General features: G+C 36.2%; 2 protein-coding genes and 2 pseudogenes across 2 annotated transcripts in view; 3 read left to right on the top strand and 1 right to left on the bottom strand.

The window, feature by feature from the left end:
- LOC121250626 (G-type lectin S-receptor-like serine/threonine-protein kinase LECRK1) overlaps nucleotides 1-22,879 on the top strand; it is a 79,990-nt gene that overhangs the window by 25,424 nt on the left and 31,687 nt on the right. The gene's annotated exons all lie outside the window — the stretch shown is intronic.
- Nucleotides 1,714-11,018, top strand: LOC121250625 (annotated as a pseudogene).
- On the top strand, nucleotides 12,451-14,149 carry LOC121249270 (G-type lectin S-receptor-like serine/threonine-protein kinase LECRK1). Its single transcript, XM_041147982.1, has 4 exons — nucleotides 12,451-12,594; nucleotides 12,734-12,944; nucleotides 12,989-13,294; nucleotides 13,461-14,149. Exons 1-4 carry the CDS (start codon nucleotides 12,451-12,453, stop codon nucleotides 14,147-14,149), a joined length of 1,350 nt encoding a protein of 449 aa, XP_041003916.1.
- Nucleotides 15,258-18,443, bottom strand: LOC121249269 (annotated as a pseudogene).

Genomic DNA, 22,879 nt, shown 5'->3' with positions numbered 1-22,879 from the left:
AGCTATAAAATATATTCAATATATAGATATAAATAACTAGATTACATATTATATATTTAATTATAAAAGGTGTTATGCTTATATTAATAATTATCGATGTTAATAAGCTTTAATTGAGTCGAACTACTAAGTCCTGCCGATATAAAAGAGTCTTAGTCGAGTTGAGTGGAATATGTATCATTTACTAATAGATTGGGTGTTTGCTTTTAAGAACAAATTTGTTTTTTTTCCTCTTACAAGTTAAGTTTGATTCGAATTTATTCAAATAAATGTCAAGCTGGCTATCGAATAGACTGATTTATTTACAACCTTCCTTGTGTAGACTAATTCCATGCTATTCCTAGTCGCACATTAACCGTGAACGATCGAGAAAGATGGAATCTAAAATGGTGGAAAAATTGTTTGCGTCATAATCTCAAAATAAATAAATATCATTACACAAATTGAAGTTGCAAGTAACAGGCTAACAGCACTCTTGCAATTTTGTTAGGATTAGCCGCATCGTGGAAGACTGAAGTTGTATTTAATAATGATAATAATGATAGAATATTAAATACTAATAAATATTAATTAAAATAGATAAAAAAATAAAAAATAATATTGTAGTATTCCACAACTCAAACTAAGCTCACAGAGCTAATTTATCAGCAGTGGATAACCTTTTATCCTCGGAGATGCCTCAATCCATTCAATAATCTCTCTTCATGGAAAAGAGTAGACTTGGAAGAAGACGAAGATTTAGAATGTGTATAGATATTGAAATGAGTTGAATTGAATTGAATTATGATGATAAAATATTGTTAGGATATTATTTTTTAATATTATTATTATTTTAAAATTTAAAAAAATTGAATTATTTATTATATTTTATATTAAAATTTAAAAAAATTATAATGATAAATTAAAATGAATTAAATTGAATTTAATAATCAAACGTATTCTTAACAAAAAAAAGACTTGGAAAGAAGACTATAGTAATAATGACAAAGACTTTTTGGAGTCCTGACAACGAAATTGAATACTAGTTTATCTCCTCTGTCTCCGGTGGAGCAGATAAAGTGAAAATAACGCGTTGTGGACAAGATATTTCAGTGTAAAACTCCTATTTTTGTAAAATTTTAAAAAAAATAATCTAAAAATAGCATTTAACGGATTATCTAATTTATCTATAATTTTCAGTTGGCTACGATATTATTGCTGCATCTAGCAGTAACTATTTACTGTTATAAAGAATTTTTTAATTATTTTTCTCTCATCTATTCGTCTTCCACCCAACATTTTTCACGCACTCTGCACCTTCAACATTAATTTTAATATCAAATATATATATATATTTTAGGATTGCTATAGAGTATATAAAAATATTAAATATACATATATATATATATATACACTCTCAAAGAAATTAATAATATAATATTTAAATGATATGAAAAAAAAAATTGATATATAATATATTTTAAAATTGAATTTGATGTATATTTTAAATGATAGGATGAGATTGGGCGTGCTCAAAATGCCAAAAACAGGACAATCCTTCCACCGCAAAGTCTTGATCTTGTACAAGACTTTTTTTCCCAGCGGGCCCCACAATCATGGACCATTTCACTAATTAGGCCTTGTGTGCTCTTAATCTGATTTCTATAAATCCATGTCTGGTTCTCGGTGTGATCTCCCATCCCCAAAACTCTCTCATATTATAGATAGGTATTACAAGTCGCTACCTTCGATCAAAACGGACTTGTATCAATACAGATTTCAAAAGAGAAGGTACGGGTCATCAACTTTCTTTTTTTCCTTTTTTTTTTTTTTTTCCTTGGACATCAACTTTCACTATTGTAAGGTTTCATTCTTTATATTCTTTGCTTTTTTTCTTCCTTCGACATCAACGTGCTCCAGATTTTCTTTCGTACCGTTAGGTAGCCCCAAAGTTCTTTAAAAATCGAGTAGTTTTTTTTGTTATTTTTCACGTGCATCTTCATATTCATTTTCATATTTAGATAATATTTCTTCAAATTAGTCTGTATCAAATTATGTATTTTTAAAATTTTATATAACTATAAACAGTATAATATAAACCCGTATTTTTTTCAAATTTAAAGAAATAATATTTATTCTCTAAATATTATTTTATTATTTTTTCTTATTCTTTGATCTTTCTCACAACAACAGCGCAAACAAAGAAATTAACCAAAGAGAACCTAACCAGATTGGTAATTGCTTATTTGAAGCATATCAACAAAAAATAATATGATAATTACTCATTTGAAGTATATCAAGAAAAACTAATTTTAGGAAAAAAATAATAATAATATTTTGTTATTATTTGATTTAAAGATGCATAATTCAATAGTTTTCTTGATATGTAAAATCAATATTTAAAATATGTGATTTTTTATATGCATATAGAAAAATTATTGCTAATGTGAAAATGCTTAGCGTTATAAATCTCATATAAAACGTAAAACGACATGACCACATCTATGAATAGAACTTATAATGTCGCATCTCAGCCAAGTACAGTGAACCAGCTTCAAAGAAAAAATAAAGAAAATACTTATATAGACTTTTATTTATATATAATTAAGGGGTGTGTTCGCTTGCATTTTGTGTACTTTGTGATTATTGATTTTTTTTTTTTTTTTGGATTGATTGATTTAGAAAGGTAATTGATAAAAATATTCTTTTACGTGCTTTGATTTTATATATTAATATTTATTGATAAAATTAGTCATTTTGATATATGAAATTTGTAATAATTAGATATATAGAATTTGTATTTTTTAGCACAAGGTACTAATTGTTAAAAAAAAATTATTTAAGAAAAAAAAATATTTTATTATTATTTAGTTCAACAATGCATAATTCAATGTGAGAGTTTTCCTTGTTATATAAAATTAATCTTCAAAAGATGTGATTTTAAATATGCATATAGAGAAACCAATGCTCGTGCTCTAATCCATGTAATATTTGGGATCGAATTCACTTTGTTTATCCACGTAATTCTTCTAGAAATAAATCAAGAAAATCAGGAGACCTAAAAATTTCATTAGCAATTACAAACAATTTCGACATGAAATTGTAGACATAAAAAACTCTTGTTTTAATCATTGAAAATAGAAGCGTATTGCATTCTTTGATTGATGAACATTATTCTCATTCTCCAATTTGAAAACACAGCGAGGGGAAGAAAACGTAGAGGGAATAATTCTGAGGTGATGGCAACCATCTTGCTTTTTCTTCTCTTCTCAGCAATTTTCACTGCAAAAGCTCAACAAGCTGGGCAACTCGTTATTAGGTCAGGTTCTTTGTTAACACCTACAGGCACCGGTGGTACCAACTCTTCATGGCTATCACATTCCGGTCTATATGCCTTTGGATTCTACAAGCAGGGAAACGGCTATGCTGTCGGGATTTTTATTGCTGGGATTCCACAGAAGACTGTGATTTGGACAGCCAACAGAGACAATCCTCCAGTTCCTGGTGATGTTAAATTGCACTTCACAAGCAATGGACGTCTGGTTCTGCAGACGGCACAAGGCATGGAGATGGGAATCGCCGGTAATACCGAAGGTGCAGCAGCGGCATCGATGTTGGATACGGGCAACTTTGTTCTCTATTACTCAAATAACAGTATAATATGGCAGAGTTTCGACCACCCAACCGACACCTTTACCAGGTCAAAAGCTCACGACCGACCAAGTGTTGTTTTCTAGTCGTTCGGCCACCGACCACTTAACAGGCATTTTTCGTCTCATAATGCAACAAGATGGCTGGCTGGCGATGTACCCGGTTGGAACCCCACTCACAATTCAGTATGGTTATGGGGGACTTGGTGTTCCTGGAGAAAGAACTGATGTTTCACTAAATTTTGATACTGATGGTCACCTCTACTTGCTCGATGGCACCGGAATATATATAGTGAATATTACATAGGGAAGTCCAAAAAAAGGTATAATTTACCGTTTGACAATTGACCCTGACGGCATCTTGCGGCATTACTCGCACAATCTAGATCAGAATGGAGATTGGAAAGTCACATGGTCAAATCCGACCGATTTGTGTCTCCCTGGAGGTCTCTGTGGCATCAATGGATTTTGTGTTCTAAACGATCAAGATGCTGGTTGCAGATGTCTTCCAGGATTCAAACCCGTTAACGAAGACAGTTGGGCTTCAGGATGTGAAAGGAATTTTGATTCTAAAAGTTGTGAAAGCAACGAAGCAGTTTCGGAATATACCATGGAAGCAGAGCCCAATACTGTATGGGAAAATGCTAACTATTCTATCCAAATATCTCCAACCCAAGAAGACTGTGGAGAAGCATGTTTGAGGGACTGTAACTGTGAAGCTGCGTTGTACAAAGACGGAGAGTGTAGGAAACAAAGGCTTCCTTTGAGATTTGGAAGAAGACAACAGGGTGACTCAAGTGTAGCCCTCATCAAGGTAGGTAACTCTTCACTCTCTACGGATCCAATTGTGCCGAAAGAGAGCAAAAAGAAGAATCGAGTGGACATTATCGAGTGGACAGAATCAAAACGAGTAGTCACTTGTATCCAGAAAACAAGTAGCTGATGATTTCAACGAAGTGCTCGATGAAGGAAGGTTTGGGCTTGTTTATAAAGGGGCAATATGGAATGGCCCGAAGGTTCTGGTCGTCAAAAGACTCGTAATTGGTGCATCCAATATGCTTTTTTTCTAACTATTGTTACAACTAGATGCCCATTGCTTAATAGATGTTTTGCTTTCTTAATGTATTGTATGTTGGTACAAAGGGGCTGCAAAAGACAAAAATAGTGAGAGAAGAGTTTGCTTCCAGGTGCATTACAATAATGTTGCTTCTCTTAAAATAATATTCGCCCCAACTAGTAATGGTATGCACAAATTTGTCTTCAAGATACAATGAAGCTTAGAACAAGTATGTTTGTTTAACTGCATCATGCATAAACGAAATTAGACCTGAATACCCTCGAATTTACTATTCGACCAAGAGATAGAAATTTGTTCTCTCTAGAATGAATAGATCCTAATATGTAGTTTTGAAGAAATGAAAACTTTTGAAGGAGAGGGAGTTTCGAATTTTGCTTCTAAGATCTGTAAAGCTACATGCCCATAGGTCTATTTATAGATGAGTAAAGGATGTTTATGAAAGGTTATAATTTTTCTTTTGCTAAAGTTATAAAATATGCATTGAGGATTTAATTTTTCCCATGGGTTGTAGCAACTTGCGCCTGGGCTTGTTGGGCCGCAGTTCTTGTAGCACCTTGGGCAAGTTGTGCCTTGCGCCTTGGGTAGGGCTGCTGGGTCGCAAGCTTGTGTTGAGCCTATTTTGTCAACCGACACCTTCTTACCAGGTCAGAAGCTCACGGCCGACAAAGTGTTGTTTTCCAGTCGTTTGAACACTGATCACTCAACAAACATTTTTCATCTCATAATGCAAGAAGATGGATGGTGGGCGATCTACTAGGTTGGAACCCCATTCAAACTTGAATATGGGTATTTTGGACGAGGTATATCTGGAGAAGGATTTGATGTTTCACATAGCCCGGGTTGGATTGGAAAGGATGTGATCTCGCTCATGAGGATAATGAAATTATTCGTGAGGCTAGTAAATGGAGTCTTGAGCTAGCGACTACTTGTGAAGTATGGAAGGAGCAAATTTGAATTCCCAACAATGGATACTTTGTAATCCAGTAACTACCGCTCGTTCTCTTAATTGAATTGTAATTAAACTCGGCCCAATCTTTTACTAAAATGATTGAGCCGAATACAAAACAAGATACTATTGTAACGTCCGTTCCCAGAGATCTGGAGAGTTAGCTCCTATTACTCAAGGACATCTCCAATAATCAATAATAAATAAATAAAAACTCCACAAAATACTTAACTTATTTATTTGATCCAAAAATCTATGTCCCTCCACAGAAATACTAAACAAAAACCTCAATAAAATAAATAACATCTCCACAAAGACTCAAATTATTCATAACTTGACGTACCAAAATAACCGCTAGAGATAAAACTACTAAATATGATCCTCCAAAATACTTGTACCCTTAGTACTCATTCATCTATGATCATCAGACTTTTCCAATACATCCTACTCTTCTTCTCCAGTTGAACCATAAAAATATCTGAAAAATATTATAGAGATAAGGGGGTGAGTTATCAATAATTCAGTAAGCAGAGAACATATACTAGTATGTAAATATGAACATTTTCAGAATTCAAAATGCAAAACAAAATGTTTACCTTCAGGATGCAGAAACAGAAATATTTACTTTCAGAATGCAAATATCAAAACATATTACAAAAATATCAGAGCGAAACTTTTATAAAAATATTTTTATTCAAAAATCCTTTGGCATATCAAAATATGAGACCTCATCTTCATTAATCAGAGTATCACATCAGGACATATACCATGTTTAATCCCGTGGTAGGGTTATAAACCACCATTATAACTCATGGAATGGCCGTATCCATAATTATAACTCGTGGTTTGGCCGTATGCCACTATTACTATTCATGGCTAGGCCGTATCCACTATTATCACTCGTGGTTGGGCCTTATGCCACTATTATTACCAGTGGCTGGGCCGTATCCACTATTATCACCCGTGGTTGGGCCTTATCAGAACATAACAGAACCATCAAAATTAGACTTTAATCAGAATACAGAATCAGAATCTCATGCCAAGGTTTTCAGATGCCACATCATATCAAAAACCAAATACTAAATAGTTTCAGATAATTTCACATGTTCGAAATAAACAGAATCAAAACATCTTCATTTATTCACGACAAAAATTTTTAGATTTTTATATTCGCTCTTTTTGCATGATCAGAAATAAAATGCACAAAATTAGCTCATGTCTACACTAGTCATGACAGAAAATACTTTCTCTTATACATCTTTTATGCATATGCAAAACACATATCTGAGGTTGTTTTCTGATTTCTTTTCGAAACAAACTTGCATATTTTCAAAAGCAACCTCATTTTATTTTATTTTATGTAAAGTCTAACATAGGAACCTCGCTTACCTGGATTTTTTAGCTTTTCAGAAAATTTTCCACCATAGTGTTGAACGAAAATTAACCGTCACCTATAAAATAATCACGTAACTTCCATAAATTTCCAATTCACGTATTTCAATATCTAAACCTTAAATACCTATTTTAATACCTCAAAACCTAAAATTTCTCTTTACTCTAAAATACCATCACTTTCTAAATTCATCAATTTCCACTTAATAACTCCGACTAAAACATTAAAATCTATCTTATTTACTATTGAAGTTCAAAATAGAGAAATTGCAAAATATCGAAAATCTATCTTTCATACCGTTAGGTAGCCCCAAAGTGTTTTGATCGAAAATCGAGTAGTTTTTTTTGTTATTTTTCACATGCATCTTCATATTCATTTTTATATTTACATAATATCTCTTTAAATTAGCCTGTATTAAATTATGTATTTTTAAAATTTTACATAGTTATGAACAGTATAATATGAACCCATATTTCTTTCAAATTTGAAGAAATAATATTTACTCTTCAAATATTATTTTATTATTTTTTCTTACTCTTTGATCTCTCTCAACAACAGCACAAACAAAGAAATTAACCAAAGAGGACCTAACTAGATTGGTAATTGCTTATTTGAAGCATATCAACAAAAAATAATATGATAATTACTCATTTGAAGTATATCAAGAAAAACTAATTTTAGGAAAAAAATAATAATAATATTTTGTTATTATTTGAATTAAAGATGCATAATTCAATAGTTTTCTTGATATGTAAAATCAATATTTAAAATATGTGATTTTTTATATGCATATAGAAAAATTATTGCTAATGTGAAAATGCTTAGCGTTATAAATCTCATATAAAACGTAAAACGACATGACCACATCTATGAATAGAGCTTATAATGTCGCATCTCAGCCAAGTACAGTGAACCAGCTTCAAAGAAAAAATAAAGAAAATACTTATATAGACTTTTATTTATATATAATTAAGGGGTGTGTTCGCTTGCATTTTGTGTACTTAGTGATTATTGATTTTTTTTTTTTTTTTTGGATTGATTGATTTAGAAAGGTAATTGATAAAAATATTCTTATACGTGCTTTGATTTTATATATTAATATTTATTGATAAAATTAGTCATTTTGATATATGAAATTTGTAATAATTAGATATATAGAATTTGTATTTTTTAGCACAAGGTACTAATTGTTAAAAAAAAAATATTTAAGAAAAAAAAATATTTTATTATTATTTGATTCAACAATACATAATTCAATGTGAGAGTTTTCCTTGTTATACAAAATTAATCTTCAAAAGATGTAATTTTAAATATGCATATAGAGAAACCAATGTTCGTGCTCTAATCCATGTAATATTTGGGATCGAATTCACTTTGTTTATCCACGTAATTCTTCTAGAAATAAATCAAGAAAATTAGGAGACCTAAAAATTTCATTAGCAATTACAAACAATTTCGACATGAAATTGTAGACATAAAAAACTCTTGTTTTAATCAGTGAAAATAGAAGCGTATTGCATTCTTTGATTGATGAACATTATTCTCATTCTCCAATTTGAAAACACAGTGAGGGGACGAAAACGTAGAGGGAATAATTCTGAGGTGATGGCAACCATCTTGCTTTTTCTTCTCTTCTCAGCAATTTTCACTGCAGAAGCTCAACAAGCTGGGCAACTCGTTATCAGGCCAGGTTCTTTGTTAACACCTACAGGCACCGGTGGTACCAACTCTTCATGGCTATCACACTCCGGTCTATATGCCTTTGGATTCTACAAGCAGGTAAACGGCTATGCTGTCGGGATTTTTATTGCTGGGATTCCACAGAAGACTATGATTTGGACAGCCAACCGAGACGATCCTCCACTTCCCGCTGATGTTAAATTGAACTTCACAAGCGACGGACGACTAATTCTGCAATCGGCACAAGGTAGGGACACCAGGATCGTTAGAACTACCGAAGCTGCAGGAGCAGCATCGATGCAGGATTCGAGCAACTTTGTTCTCTATGACTCTAAAAACTCGACAATTTGGCAGAGTTTCGACCAGCCAACCGACACCTTCTTACCAGGTCAAAAGCTCACGACCGACCAAGTGTTGTTTTCTAGTCGTTCGGCCACTGACCACTCAACAGGCATTTTTCGTCTCATAATGCAAGAAGATGGCTAGCTGGCGATGTACCCGGTTGGAACCCCAATCACAATTCAGTATGGTTATGGGGGACTTGGTGTTCCTGGAGAAGGAACTGATGTTTCACTAAATTTTGATATTGATGGTCACCTCTACTTGCTGAATGGCACCGGAATATATATAGTGAATATTACACAGGGAAGTCCAAAAAAAGGTATAATTTACCGTTTGACAATTGACCCTGACGGCATCTCGCGGCATTACTCGCACAATCTAGATCAGAATGGAGATTGGAAAGTCACATGGTCAAATCCGGCCGATTTGTGTCTCCCTGGGGGTCTCTGTGGCATAAATGGATTTTGTGTTCTAAACGATCAAGATGTTGGTTGCAAATGTCTTCTCGGATTCAAACGTGTTAACGAAGGCAGTTGGGTTTCAGGATGTGAAAGGAATTTTGATTCTAAAAGTTGCAAAAGCAATGAAGCTGTTTCCGGATATACCATGGAAGTAGAGCTGAATATTGTATGGGAAAATGCTCACTATTCTATCCAAATATATCCAACCCAAGAAGAATGTGGACAAGCATGTTTGAGGGACTGTAATTGTGAAGTTGCATTGTACAAAGACGGTGAGTGTTGGAAACAAAGGCTTCCTTTGAGATTTGGAAGAAGAAAACTTGATGACTCGAGCGTAGCCCTCATCAAGGTAGGTACGTCTCCACTCTCTCCAGATCCAAGTGTGCTGAAAGAGAGCAAAAAGAAGAATCGAGTGGACATCCTGATTATTGCTGTTTCTTTGCTTGTATGTGCATGCATTATCTTGGCAGTTGTTGGAATTGTAGTTTACAAATATCGTGTTTGGGCCAACAAAAACATATCTAACAATGAACAACTTGGCTTGGGTGTGGATGTTGCTCCAAGATCATATACTTATGCAGAGCTTGAGAAAGTGACTGATGGTTTCAAGGAAGAGCTTGGTAGAGGAGCCTTTGGGATTGTTTATAGAGGGGCAATATGGAATGGCGAGAAGATAGTGGCCGTCAAACGACTGGACAAATTGTTGGCCGAGCGGGAAAGAGAGTTTCAGACGGAGGTGAAAGTTTTTGGGAGAACACATCACAAAAACCTAGTCCGGTTACTAGGTTATTGCCATGATGGACCGAATAGACTTTTGGTGTACGATTACATGAGCAACGGTTCACTTGCAGATATACTCTTCAAGCCATCAAAACAACGACCTTCTTGGGATAGAAGAATTGAAATTGCTCACAATATAGCAAAAGGAATTCTCTATCTCCACGAAGAGTGTGAGCCACAGATCATTCACTGCGACATAAAACCACATAACATTCTCATGGATAAGAACGGGTGTGCAAAACTTGCTGATTTCGGATTAGCGAAGTTGCTGAAACCAGACCAAACCAAAACATATACCGACATAAGAGGCACAAAGGGATATGTCGCACCAGAGTGGCATCGGAACCTGCCCGTGACAATCAAAGTAGATGTGTATAGCTTTGGAATTATGCTCTTGGAGATTATTTGTTGTCGAAGGAATGCGGACTTTGATCTTCCCGAGGAAGAAGCACTCCTTGAAGAGTGGGCATACCATTGCTTTGAGTGTGGCGAGCTGGGAAAACTTTTGAATGATGAGGGGGTCGACAAGAAACAACTGGAAAGAATGGTTAAGGTAGCACTCTGGTGCATTCTAGATGAGCCGTCACTTCGTCCTTCAATGAAGAAGGTTCTACATATGTTAGAAGGGACTGTTGATATTCCAATCCCTCCCAGTTCGACATCTTTTCTCACTGCCCTCTAAATTTGTTTTGCAATTCATCTGTCTCAAAAGTCGAAACCCAAGCATGTAATGGTTTGAAATAATATTAAGTGCCCAGCACGTTCTGTTGCTTAAAAGTAGATAAAGAAGATAAAAGATCTCTTGTTATTGGTGCAATAATTTCTTTTTCTTTCTAGCTGTAGTTCCAAATATATGTATTCCATTGCAACACTAGTGTTTTGTTTTCTTAATGTATCGTATTCATATATGGGATGCAATGATTTACCGACTACATTGATTGCAAACATGGGTATTGACTGAGTCACCGACTCACTAGGCGTTTTTAAAGGCTAGTTTGGTAGATAATTTGAAGTTGTTTTCTATTTTTTTATGCAAAACCAATGCACTACTTGAACTTTGATTAACTTGTATCAAGGTTAACTCGAATACCAGAATAGTGCGGCATCTTGGTTGTGTATTAATTTTTGCAACAATAGTTTTTTTGGTTACATATATAATAGCACAAAAAGCAGATCGAGCAGAACAAAGACAAACTGATTTGCAGTGACTAGAAAACCAAAATTAGCAACAACTTGGCATGGCGTCAAAACCACTCATTTACTCAATTTCAAATTTGTAATCCTCACATGTCAAACAGTTTACAACAATTTCAAACTCTAATACTCTTCAACACCCTTCATTCCACAAACAAGACTTGTATTTGATTAAGACGATCGAAGACAGCTTGGAAGGAAGACTGTGGTAATAATGACTGACTTTTTGGGGCTCCTTGTTTCTCGGCTCAAATCAAGTTGTTCGAATTTGAAATTTTTATTTAATATTTGTTCGAGCTTGGCTCGACTTAGGCTTGAGTTTTTTATTTTTGAATAAAATTTAATATTTAAAAAAATTGAAAAATTACAAAACTAAATTCCAAATTTAATAGAACTTTTACAACTACAAGTAAACCCTAATCTATAGAATTTAATTTTTGGGGGTCCTGACAACGAAATTGGAGCAGATAAGTGGAAATAATGCGTTGTGCATTAATCCTTCCACCGATGGCTATGCTTCGTCTTGATCTTATACAAGACTTTTCCCAGCCGGCCCACAATCAATAAGGCCTTGTGTGCTCTTATTTCTATAAATCCATGTCAGGTTCTTGGTGTGATCTTCCATCCCCAAAACTCTCTCATAATATAGGTATACAAGTTTTACTCTGTATTTCCTGTCGCTACCTTCGATCAAAAAGGACGTGTATCAATACATATTTCAAAAGAGAAGGTACGGGTCATCAACTTTCTTTTTTCTTCGACATCAACTTTCACTATTGTAAGTTTTCATTCTTTATATTCAAAAGAAAATACTTATATAGCACTTATAATATTTGGGCTCGAATTCACCTCTTTACATGATGTCATCAAGAATGAAAGGGTTATAGAAACATGTGGTTCTTAAGCAATGGAAAACAAGAAACAAAAGCAGTACAACTCCACGAAACATGTGGTTTTCCACAACATTCACCCCACTCAATCCTTGCGTCTGCATTCTTTTGACTTTTCCAGTTGAAAGCAGATCCAGAGGAAGAATAACGCAGAGAGAACAATTCTGTGACGATGGCAACCATCTGGCCTCTTCTTCTTCTGTTCTCAACAATTTCCACTGCAGAAGCTCAACAAGCTGAGTAATCCTTTTTCAGGGCAGGCTCTTTCTTAACACCTACGGGTACCAACTCTTCATGGCAATCACGTTCCGGTCTATATGCCTTTGGGTTCTACAAGCAGGGCAACGGCTATGCTGTAGGAATATTTGTTGCCGGGATTCGACAGAAGACTGAGGTCTGGACAGCCAACAGAGACAATCCTCCAGTTCCTGGTGATGTTAAATTGCACTTCATAAGCAATGGACGGCTGGTTCTGCAGACGGCACAAGGCATGGAGACGGGAATCGCCGGTAATACCGAAGGTGTAGCAGCGGCATCGATGCTGGATACGGGCAACTTTGTTCTCTATTACTCAGATAACAGTATAATATGGCAGAGTTTCGACCACCAACCAACACCTTCTTACCAGGTCAGAGGCTCACGACCGACGAAGTGCTGCTTTCCAGTCGTTCGGACACCGACCACTCAATAGGCATTTTTCGTCTCATAATGCAACAAGATGGCTGGCTGGCGATGTACCCCGTTGGAACCCCAGTCGAACTTGAGTATGGTTATTGGGGAGCTGGTGTTTCTGGAGAAGGAACTGATGTGACACTGAATTTTGATGCTGATGGTCGCCTCTACTTGCTCAATGGCACCGGCATATCAATAGTGAACATTACAACGGGAAATCCAACAAAAGGTGTGGTGTGTTTGCCAAGTGAGAATATCTCACTACTATTTTTTATTTTATTATTATTTTTTATTTATTTTTTTACTATTTATTACTTTTTACATATATTTTATTATTATTTAATATTTTATTATTATTTTTTTTATTACTATTTACAAACATTCTCAACACTCAGGTATTTTGACTGCCCAAACCAAGCCAATCTACTGTTTGACACTTGACCCAGACGGGATCTTGCGTCATTACTCGCACAACATGGATCAGAATTGTGTTTGGAATGTCACATGGTCAGATCCAAAAGACGTGTGTGACCCTAAGGGTCTCTGTGGCATCAATGCATTTTGCGATCAAGATGCTGGTTGCGAATGTCTACCCGGATTCAAACGTGTTAACCAAGACAGTTGGGCTTCAGGCTGTGAAAGAAATTTCGATTCTAAAAGTTGCAAAAGCAATGAGGCAGTTACTGGATATACCATGGAAGCAGAGCTTCATACCGAATGGCATAACGATAGCTATTCAATCCTAACATCTTCAACCCAAGACGCCTGTGGAGAAGCATGTTTGGGGGACTGTAACTGTGAAGCTGCGCTGTACAAAGACGGGGAGTGCAGAAAACAAAGTCTTCCTTTGAAATTTGTAAGAAGAAATCTGAGTGACTCAAGCGTAGCCCTCATCAAGGTAGGTACGTCTCCAATCTCTCCGGATCCAGGAGTGCCGAAAGTGATCAAAAAGAAGAATCGAGTGGACATTCTGATTATTGGCGTTTCATTGCTTTCATTTGCATGCATTATCTTGGCAGTTTCTGGAATTGTAGTTTACAAATATCGTGTTTGGCTGTATAGAAACATATCTAACGCTCTTTGATACTCCAAAACATATCTGACAAACAAGGAACAATTTGCCTTGAGTGAGAATGTTGCTCCAAAATCATTTAGTTATGGAGAACTTGAGATTTGTTTGAGGTGTCGTCGAATACAAAATCAAAACAACGAGTAGTCATTTGTTATCCAGAAAACAAGTAGTTGATGATTTCCAGGAAGTGCCCGAAAAAGGGAGATTTGGGCTTGTTTATCGAGGGGCAACCGGCAATATGTAATGGCCCAAAGGTTCTGGCCGTCAAAAAGACTTATAATTGGTGCATCCAGTATGCTTTGTTTCTTTCTAACTATTGTTACAACTATCTGTATGCCCATTGCTTAATAGATGTTTTCCTTTCTTAATGTATTGTATGTTGGTACAAAGAGGGATATAAAAGAAGAAAATAGTGAATGAAAATAGTTTGTTCCGATATGCGTTACAATGTCACTTTTTTTAAAACAATATTTGTCCCCACTAGTAAAACTATCTGTATGCTCATTGCTTAATAGATGTTTTCCTTTCTTAATGTATTGTATGCTGGTACAAAGAGGGATATAAAAGAAGAAAATAGTGAATGAAAATAGTTTGTTCCGATATGCGTTACAATGTCACTTTTTTTAAAACAATATTTGTCCCCACTAGTAACGGTATGCACATGTGTTACTAGCGAATTGACATCAAAGATATAATAAGGCCTAGTACAGGCATATTTGTCTAACTGAGTTATGTATAAACGAAATTAGACCAAATACCATTAAATTTTACTATTCAATCATGAAATAGAAATCTATTCTCTTGAAAATAAACAGATCCTAATAATTAGTTTTGAAGAAATGGAAAGAGGATCTCCACGTGGGTGGGGGCCGAAGAGAGTCCACGATGGAATCCACTTCTACGCCTCTAACTGATAATAATGCACTCCTACGTACTGAGAATGTGAGATGCAAGAATATAACATGAAACAAAATAATAACTACACGAAAGTAGAACTTCTATTGTAGAAATGACTTTTGCTGGACGTATATATAGCATGCAGCGCGCTGGGCATGGAGGATTAATGTATAGAAGATATATATGCCCTTCCACGATGCAAAGAGGAAAATACATAAAACAAAATGAAAACTTCCAGAAAGCAGAAAACTATTTTGTGTTTTAGGAGAAAGTTTACATGGATGTAGCGGTTGGACATGGAGGAACATATATATCAGTGATAGTCCCTTCTAACATCAAGAGGACACTTTTCATAGAAGGACGAAGAGCTGGTTCATCTTGAATACACCAAAGTCCGACCTTAACCATATTCTCCAAGGTGGTCTTATCTACTTCTTCCCACTTCACAATCTTCTCCAACTCTCCAGCAACAAAGCATTTATAGATCCAAGTAGAAAGAATAATCTCATCCTCGTTTGACACGTTAAATTCCATGTTCCTTCTGCAACATATGATTTCCAAGATAACTATTCCATAACTGTAAACATCTGCCTTCACTGAGATTGGAGTTTTCCTCTGCCATTCTGGTGCCAAGTACCCTCTTGTCCCTCTGACACCCGTGAAGGTCCTTGTCTGGTCTGGCATTACAAACTTTGCCAATCCGAAGTCAGATATTTTCGCGGTCCAAAACTAGTCCATTAAAATGTTTTGAGGCTTTATGTCACAATGAATAATTGAAGCATCACACTCTTCATGAAGGTAGAGGATCCCTTTTGCAACATCCTGCGCAATTTGTACTCTCTCGTTCCAATTTGGACGTCGTTGTGCTCTAAAGAGAAGATCTGCAAGGGAGCCATTACTCATGTATTCATAAACCAGGAGCCTTCAAGAGTCCTCAGCACAGTAACCCCGCAAACGTACTAAGTTCTTATGGTGGGTTTTCCCAATTGCTCGCATTTCCGCTTTGAACTCCCTTTCACCTTCTTCAATTAGCTTCTCTAGTCTCTTTACTGCAACAAGTCTTTTACCTTTGTATAGAGCCCTTTTGTAAACTGCACCAAACGAGCCCTTGCCTATCTCTTCTTTGAAACCATCTGTTGCTCTTTTGAGCTCATTATATGAAAACAATCTTAGGGTGACCTCCTCCGTCAGCCCCAAGTTTCCATTCTCTAACAGCCTTTTGTACCTTAAAAAATCTACTTTTGAAAATGAAGAGGCCAGAGATTGCAAGGGCAACGCCTTAGAATACAGTAAAACAAAAGGCTAAAAGAAGAATCTTCATCACTGTTGTCTATTTGAGTGGGACAACGAGTTTCTTGTTTGGGAGAGCCTGTTTTTCTTCATCATTGATGCTTCTCATACCATTTTTCAAGCATGCCTTGGACCCCTTTTTTGTATCTCTTCTTACATATCTCAATGGAAGAGCCTGTTTCATACAAGACCCACCGTCAAAGAGTGCCGCCCCACAATTGCAGTCTTCCAAACAAGACTGGCGACATTCTTCCTCTGACATCGATGCCTTAACATAAGGAAGATCCATGCTATCCATGGTCTCGATGCTATAAAAGTCTGAATTATATTTTCCACCTCTACAACCTGCTTCCGAGAAGTTTCTCTGGCAGCCAAGAGATTTGTCATTGAGGTCTACGAAATTGGTCCCAGGAAGACAAACACAGTATGGTTTGTAGTCATTGAATGTGTAATAGCTGTTAACACCGCAGAAGCCTTTCACTGCACATTGGTTCTCTGGCACTCCCCATAACGTGGATGTGTTAATGAAGTTGCCACTTTCATCATAGAGGTAAGAATAAAGCTGGAAAACTCCATTGGATCCAAGGGTTGCATGGTAAATGGTATTAGTATTGCTGCTATGTCTCTCACGAAACAGAAGATGAAGGCAAGGAAAAGAAGCATGAAGACACTGCAAAAGTACACCACAGCATGCAGAGAACACCAAGCAACAAGCAAGTTGATGAAAAGCACAATGCAGCAGATGAAAAGTGTAAAGCACTGGCACAAAAAAGCAAAATAACAAAAGGAAAGCATGGCACGATAGGTCAACCTTAAAGACTGCACTGATTACACACAAAAGCAAATAAAGTGATGAAAAGCATTATCAAGGAAACAGATTGCAGTAGATTGCTTGTAAAACAGTAGAAAATAAAAAGTTAACTTTAGGACTTTTGCTTTTGATCTTTTCGTTTTCCTCCTTCTGTAATGTATATATATATATATATATATATATATGTAGCAAACCTTGTATCATTTTGAACTTAAGGAAATGAGAATCAGTTTTTCTCTATATTAAAACTTCAGTTCGAGTTCTTGTTGTTCTTGTTTCATTTCTAACATGGTATCAGAGAAGGCTATTTGTCCTGCTCTGTTTGCTTGAATCTGCAAACAAATTTCATCTCTTGAGCCATGACATCTTCCTCTTCCTCTTCTCCTGTTTCCATTGCTAAGGACCCAAGTAGTCCATTCTTCCTACAATCACAGTGACAATGCCAATACTGTCATTGTGTCACTCCCATTAACTAGTTCGAATTATATATCTTGGAGCAGGTCATTTATGCACTCCATTTCAATCAAAAACAAATTGGGCTTCCTAGATGGCACCATCAATACTCCAGCAACATTTTATTGGCTTGGATCCTAAATTCTATTTCAAAGGATATTGCCTCTAATGTGTTTTTCATGACCTCAGCTAAGCAAATTTGGGACAAACTCAAAGAAAGATTTGCTCAACCTGATCTAGCTCGAATTTATCACCTCCACCACAAGCTCAGCAGCATTGTTCAAGGGCACCTCTCTGTAAGTGATTACTTCACACAACTTAATGCTATTTGGGAAGAACTACACAGCTATAGACCACTTCCTTGTTGTTCTTGTGGAAAGTGCACTTGTGATGCCTTAAAAACTATTGGCGAGGTCCAACAAGGAGATTATGTTTTTAAGTTTTTAATGGGCTTAAATGACAGCTTTGATTCTGTGAGGGGGCAAATCATTTTACTAAGTCCCTTACCTTCATTAGACAAGACCTTTTCACAGATTTTGCAAGAAGAAAGACAAAGGCAGGCTAGAAATACAGCACTACCCATCTCAGAGTCATCTGCCCTTTTAGCCTACCAAAATGTTCTCGAGAAAAGGGAAAAATCAGACCTGATTTGTCACCACTGTGGTAAGGTTGGACACACGAAGGATAAGTGCTATAAATTAGTAGGATTCCCACCAAATTTTAAATTTACAAAAACTAAATTTGGAAATAATCCTACTGCATCATATTCTGCAAATCAAGTTGCTGCATAGGTTGCCTCATCACCTCAGGAAGCACCTGCTCCAGCTGCTTCTCAGTTGAATCTCTCTTAGGCATAAGCACAACATCTCATGGCTCTTGTCAATGCTCAATTTCCTCAGCTAAACTTGGGACAAACCAAACCAATTCTACCTACTCCTACTTCTGCTAAACCAGACACTACTGAAACTAGCTCCTCAAACACACCCTACTCAAACTTAGCAGGTAATCATCACTGCCTCACCACTCTCTCATTACCTGTTAAACTATTCCATCCCATGAACAATGAACATTGCCTGTTAAATCAGCTCAGTTCTATAAATCACTGCAAACACAACTCACCTTCCCAAAATGAACAATCTGATGGTTATAACACACAATGGATCATGGATACAGGAGCCACTGACCACATGGTGTGCTCCACCTCATTTTTTGACAAACCCTCTTCTTGCATACAAGCCTTTGTACAACTTCCTAATGGTACAAAGGCTCAAGTTACACACATAGGAACAGTCAAACTTTCAGAATCATTAATCCTAACTGATGTCCTATGTGTACCCTCGTTTGCTTTCAATTTGATCTCAGTCAGTAAGCTCATTCAGAGACCAAATATATGCCTATTTTTTTCAAATGATTTGTGCTTCATTCAGGCCCTCTCTTCATGGATGACGATTGGACTTGCTAAAGTCCATGCTAGCCTATATTACCTGCTGCATTGTCCTTATGACAGCAACATCAACCCTCCTTCAACTCTCTCAAATCAAACTTGAGTCAATCAAGCTGCCACACAACAAGATTTGGATCTATAGCACTTTAGATTAGGACATTTATCTTCACAAAGGATGAGTTTAATTTATTCTCATATTCCTAATGTAAAGTCTAAGGACCATTCTCACTGTAAAATCTGTCATTTGGCCAAGCAAAGGCATGTTTCTTTTCCTTCAAGTGTATCATCTAGTTCACTCCCTTTTGACTTAATACACTGTGATATGTGGGAACCATATTCTTAAACCTCACTTCAAGGTTTTCATTACTTTCTAACCATTGTGGATGACTTTTCTAGAGTAACTTGGATTTTCCTGATGAAACTAAAATCAGATACAAGATCCATTTTACAATCATTCTTCCAACTCATAAACACTCAATTCAATAAGAAAGTAAAGAAAATCAGGACTGACAATGGTCTTGAATTTGATATGGCAAACTTTTATAAAGATCATGGCATTGTCCACCAAAAGTCTTGTGTGTATACCCCTCAACAGAATGGTGTTGTTGAGAGGAAACACCAACATCTCTTAAATGTGGCCCAAGCTCTTCTCTTCCAAGCTACATTACCCACTCAATTCTGGGGAGATGCAATCCTAACAGCTGCATACATCATCAACAGAATACCCACACCCCTTCTTTCAAATAAATCTCCCTATGAAGTGCTCTTTTCCTCACCATATTCATATTCTCACCTTAGAGTCTTTAGACGCTTGAGTTATGTTAGCACCAACAAGCAACACAGAACTAAGTTTGAGCCACGTGTTAAACCCTGCATTTTTCTGGGATACCCTGCAAATGTCAAGGGTTATAAGTTTTATGACATGGAAACTCATTTCACATTCATTTCCAAAAATGTCATATTTCATGAATCTGTCTTCCCATTCCAATCTCCCACCTGCATTCCTTCTCCTCCTCTCTCATTTCCTTAAAATCTGGTACTCTCACCTACACTACCAGATGACACATTTTCACCCACTTCCATGTCACAACTTGTCCCAACAAATGACTCACCTCCACCCAATCACATATCACAAACCATCTCACAATTTGAAACACCACAGCCCTTTACCTCCCTTGATTCACCTCCTCCTTCACCTCAATAACATGAGCTACCTATCACCCCAACCCTTCGAAGATCCACTAGAGAAAAGCATCAACCTGCCTATCTCCACCAATATCACTGTCAAACAGCAACCTCTACATCTTCTTCAACTCTTCACCCACTCCACCATCGCTTGACCTACAAACACCTCTCCCCTTCCCACTAGTCTTTTTCTGCTTCCCTTTCATTATTTTCTGAACCATCCTCCTATAATGAAGCTGTCAAATTCAAGCATTGGCAGGATGCCATAGACACTGAACTCAGTGCCTTAGAAGAGAACAACACTTGGACTGTCACTTCTCTTCCCCCCAACAAAGCTGCAATTGGTTGCAAATATGTCTTCAAAGTCAAGCTCCAATCTGATGGATCACTTGAAAGACACAAAGCAAGGCTTGTAGCAAAGAAACACACTCAAATGGAAGGTTTTGATTTCCAAGAGACATTCAGTCCAATGGCCAAGCTCACCACAGTTCGAGTCTTTCTTGCCTTGGCCTCCATTCAAAACTGGTTTTTATCTCAAATGGATGTTCATAATGCCTTTTTACATGGGGATCTTGATGAGGAAATTTGTATGGATTTACCACTTGCTTACAACATTCACAGAGAGCAGCTTGAGAGGGAGAAACTGGTATGCAAGCTGAATAAGTCCATCTACGGACTTAAACAAGCATCAAGGCAATGGTTTTCGAAATTCTCCAATTCACTCACTACCATTGATTTTAGTCAATCCAAATCTGATGAAGGCAAGGAAAAGAAGCATGAAGACACTGCACAAGTACACCACAGCATGCAGAGAACACCATGCAACAAGCAAGTTGATGAAAAGTACAATGCAGCAGATGAAAAGTGTAAAGCACTGGCACAGAAAAGCAAAATAACAAAAGGAAAGCATGGCACGACAGGTCAACCTTAAAGACTGCACTGATTACACACAAAAGCAAATAAAGTGCTAAAAAGCAATATCAAGGACACAAATTGCAGTAGATTGCTTGTAAAACAGTAGAAAATAAAAAGTTAACTTTAGGACTTTTGCTTTTGATCTTTTCGTTTTCCTCCTTCTGTAATGTATATATATATATGTAACAGAACCTTGTATCATTTTGAACTTAAGGAAATGAGAATCAGTTCTTCTCTATATTAAAACTTCAGTTCGAGTTCTTGTTGTTCTTGTTTCATTTCTAACAATGTCTGTCGGTGCTACCTGGATATAATCGAGAAACTACCTGTGAACCATTGCCGTCGAGGATAAGCATCTGAATATAATCCTCATCTTTATTATTGAGATAAAGGTAAACATTAGGACTGACGGGACCGGCAGTTTGTGAGCTCCAGTAAGCATCTTCTACGTAGGCAGTATTTACTGGATATAATACAAGGTTTCCATCTTATTGCATGTAACAGAATATCAAGGGATAAACTAGAGAGCAAACTAAGAGAAGAGAAATATCATGAAGAACTGATGTAATCAATTTTCTTATTGAGTTACAACTGAATGCTCTGTCCTTATATAGAGTAAAATGTAACTAACATTTAACTAACTCTATTGTAAACCAATGAAAAACATCCACGCGTTTATATTCTATACATTTTGAATTATATCAATCTATAATAGTCCTACTTAAGATGATGTGTATATATTATTCACATTCATCTTGGACAACAAGGTATCAAATGGCTTAGACCCAAGAGGTTTAGTCGTCAAGCCTGCAACTTGATGAGCAGAACTAACATAAAGAACAACTAATGATCCTTCTTGAATTTTTTCTTAGACTAAGTGACAGTCCAATTCGATATGTTTGGTGTGCTCATTGTAAACTGGGTTGGCTTCAATATGAAGTGCTGCCTGATTATCACAAAACAACAATGATGGTTGACTGCGTGACTGATGCAAATCATTAAGCAATACTCGAATCCATGTTATCTCACAAACAGTAAGGCCATTGACCTATACTCTGCCTCTGTTGATGATCTTGAAACTGTGTGTTGCTTCTTTGATTTCCAATATATTAATTAATCACCAATGAAAACACAATACCCACTAACTGATCTTTTGATATCCAAACAACTAGCCTAATCTGAATCTGAGAAGGCTTTTATATGAATATTTGAAGAGCTGGGAAATAAAAAACCTTGCCTAGGAGTTGACTTCAAATTCCTCAAAATTCTCATTGCTGCTTAGAGGTTTGGTGTTCGAGAATTATCCAAAAATTGACTCAAATGATGGACTGCAAATGTGATGTCTGATCTGGTATGAGTAAGATAGATTAATTTTCCAATTAATCTTCTATAACCAGAAATGTCATTAACTACTTCACCCTCATCTTTTGACAATTTAGCATGAGTATCTATAGGAAATAATGCAGGTTTGGCAACAAGTAAACCAAAATCTACTAACAATTCTAAAGTTTCTTTGAGATAAAGAAATACCCTTTTGTGATCTTGCAATTTCCATTCTAAGAAAAGATTTGGCTAGACCCAAATCTTTCAGCTTGATCTTCATTGTTAAAGCTATTTTGACAGCTTCAATGGCTTATAAATCACTGCTAGCAAGTAAAATATCATCCACATAAAGGAGTAATGCCATAAATGAAGTTCCTTCCTTCTTGGTAAACAATGAATAATCTGCTTTTGACTGTGAGAATCC

Source organism: Juglans microcarpa x Juglans regia, chromosome 2D (genome assembly GCF_004785595.1).
Source record: "Juglans microcarpa x Juglans regia isolate MS1-56 chromosome 2D, Jm3101_v1.0, whole genome shotgun sequence".
Classification (NCBI taxonomy): Eukaryota; Viridiplantae; Streptophyta; class Magnoliopsida; order Fagales; family Juglandaceae; genus Juglans; species Juglans microcarpa x Juglans regia.
This window is presented reverse-complemented; position numbering and strand designations above follow the sequence as displayed.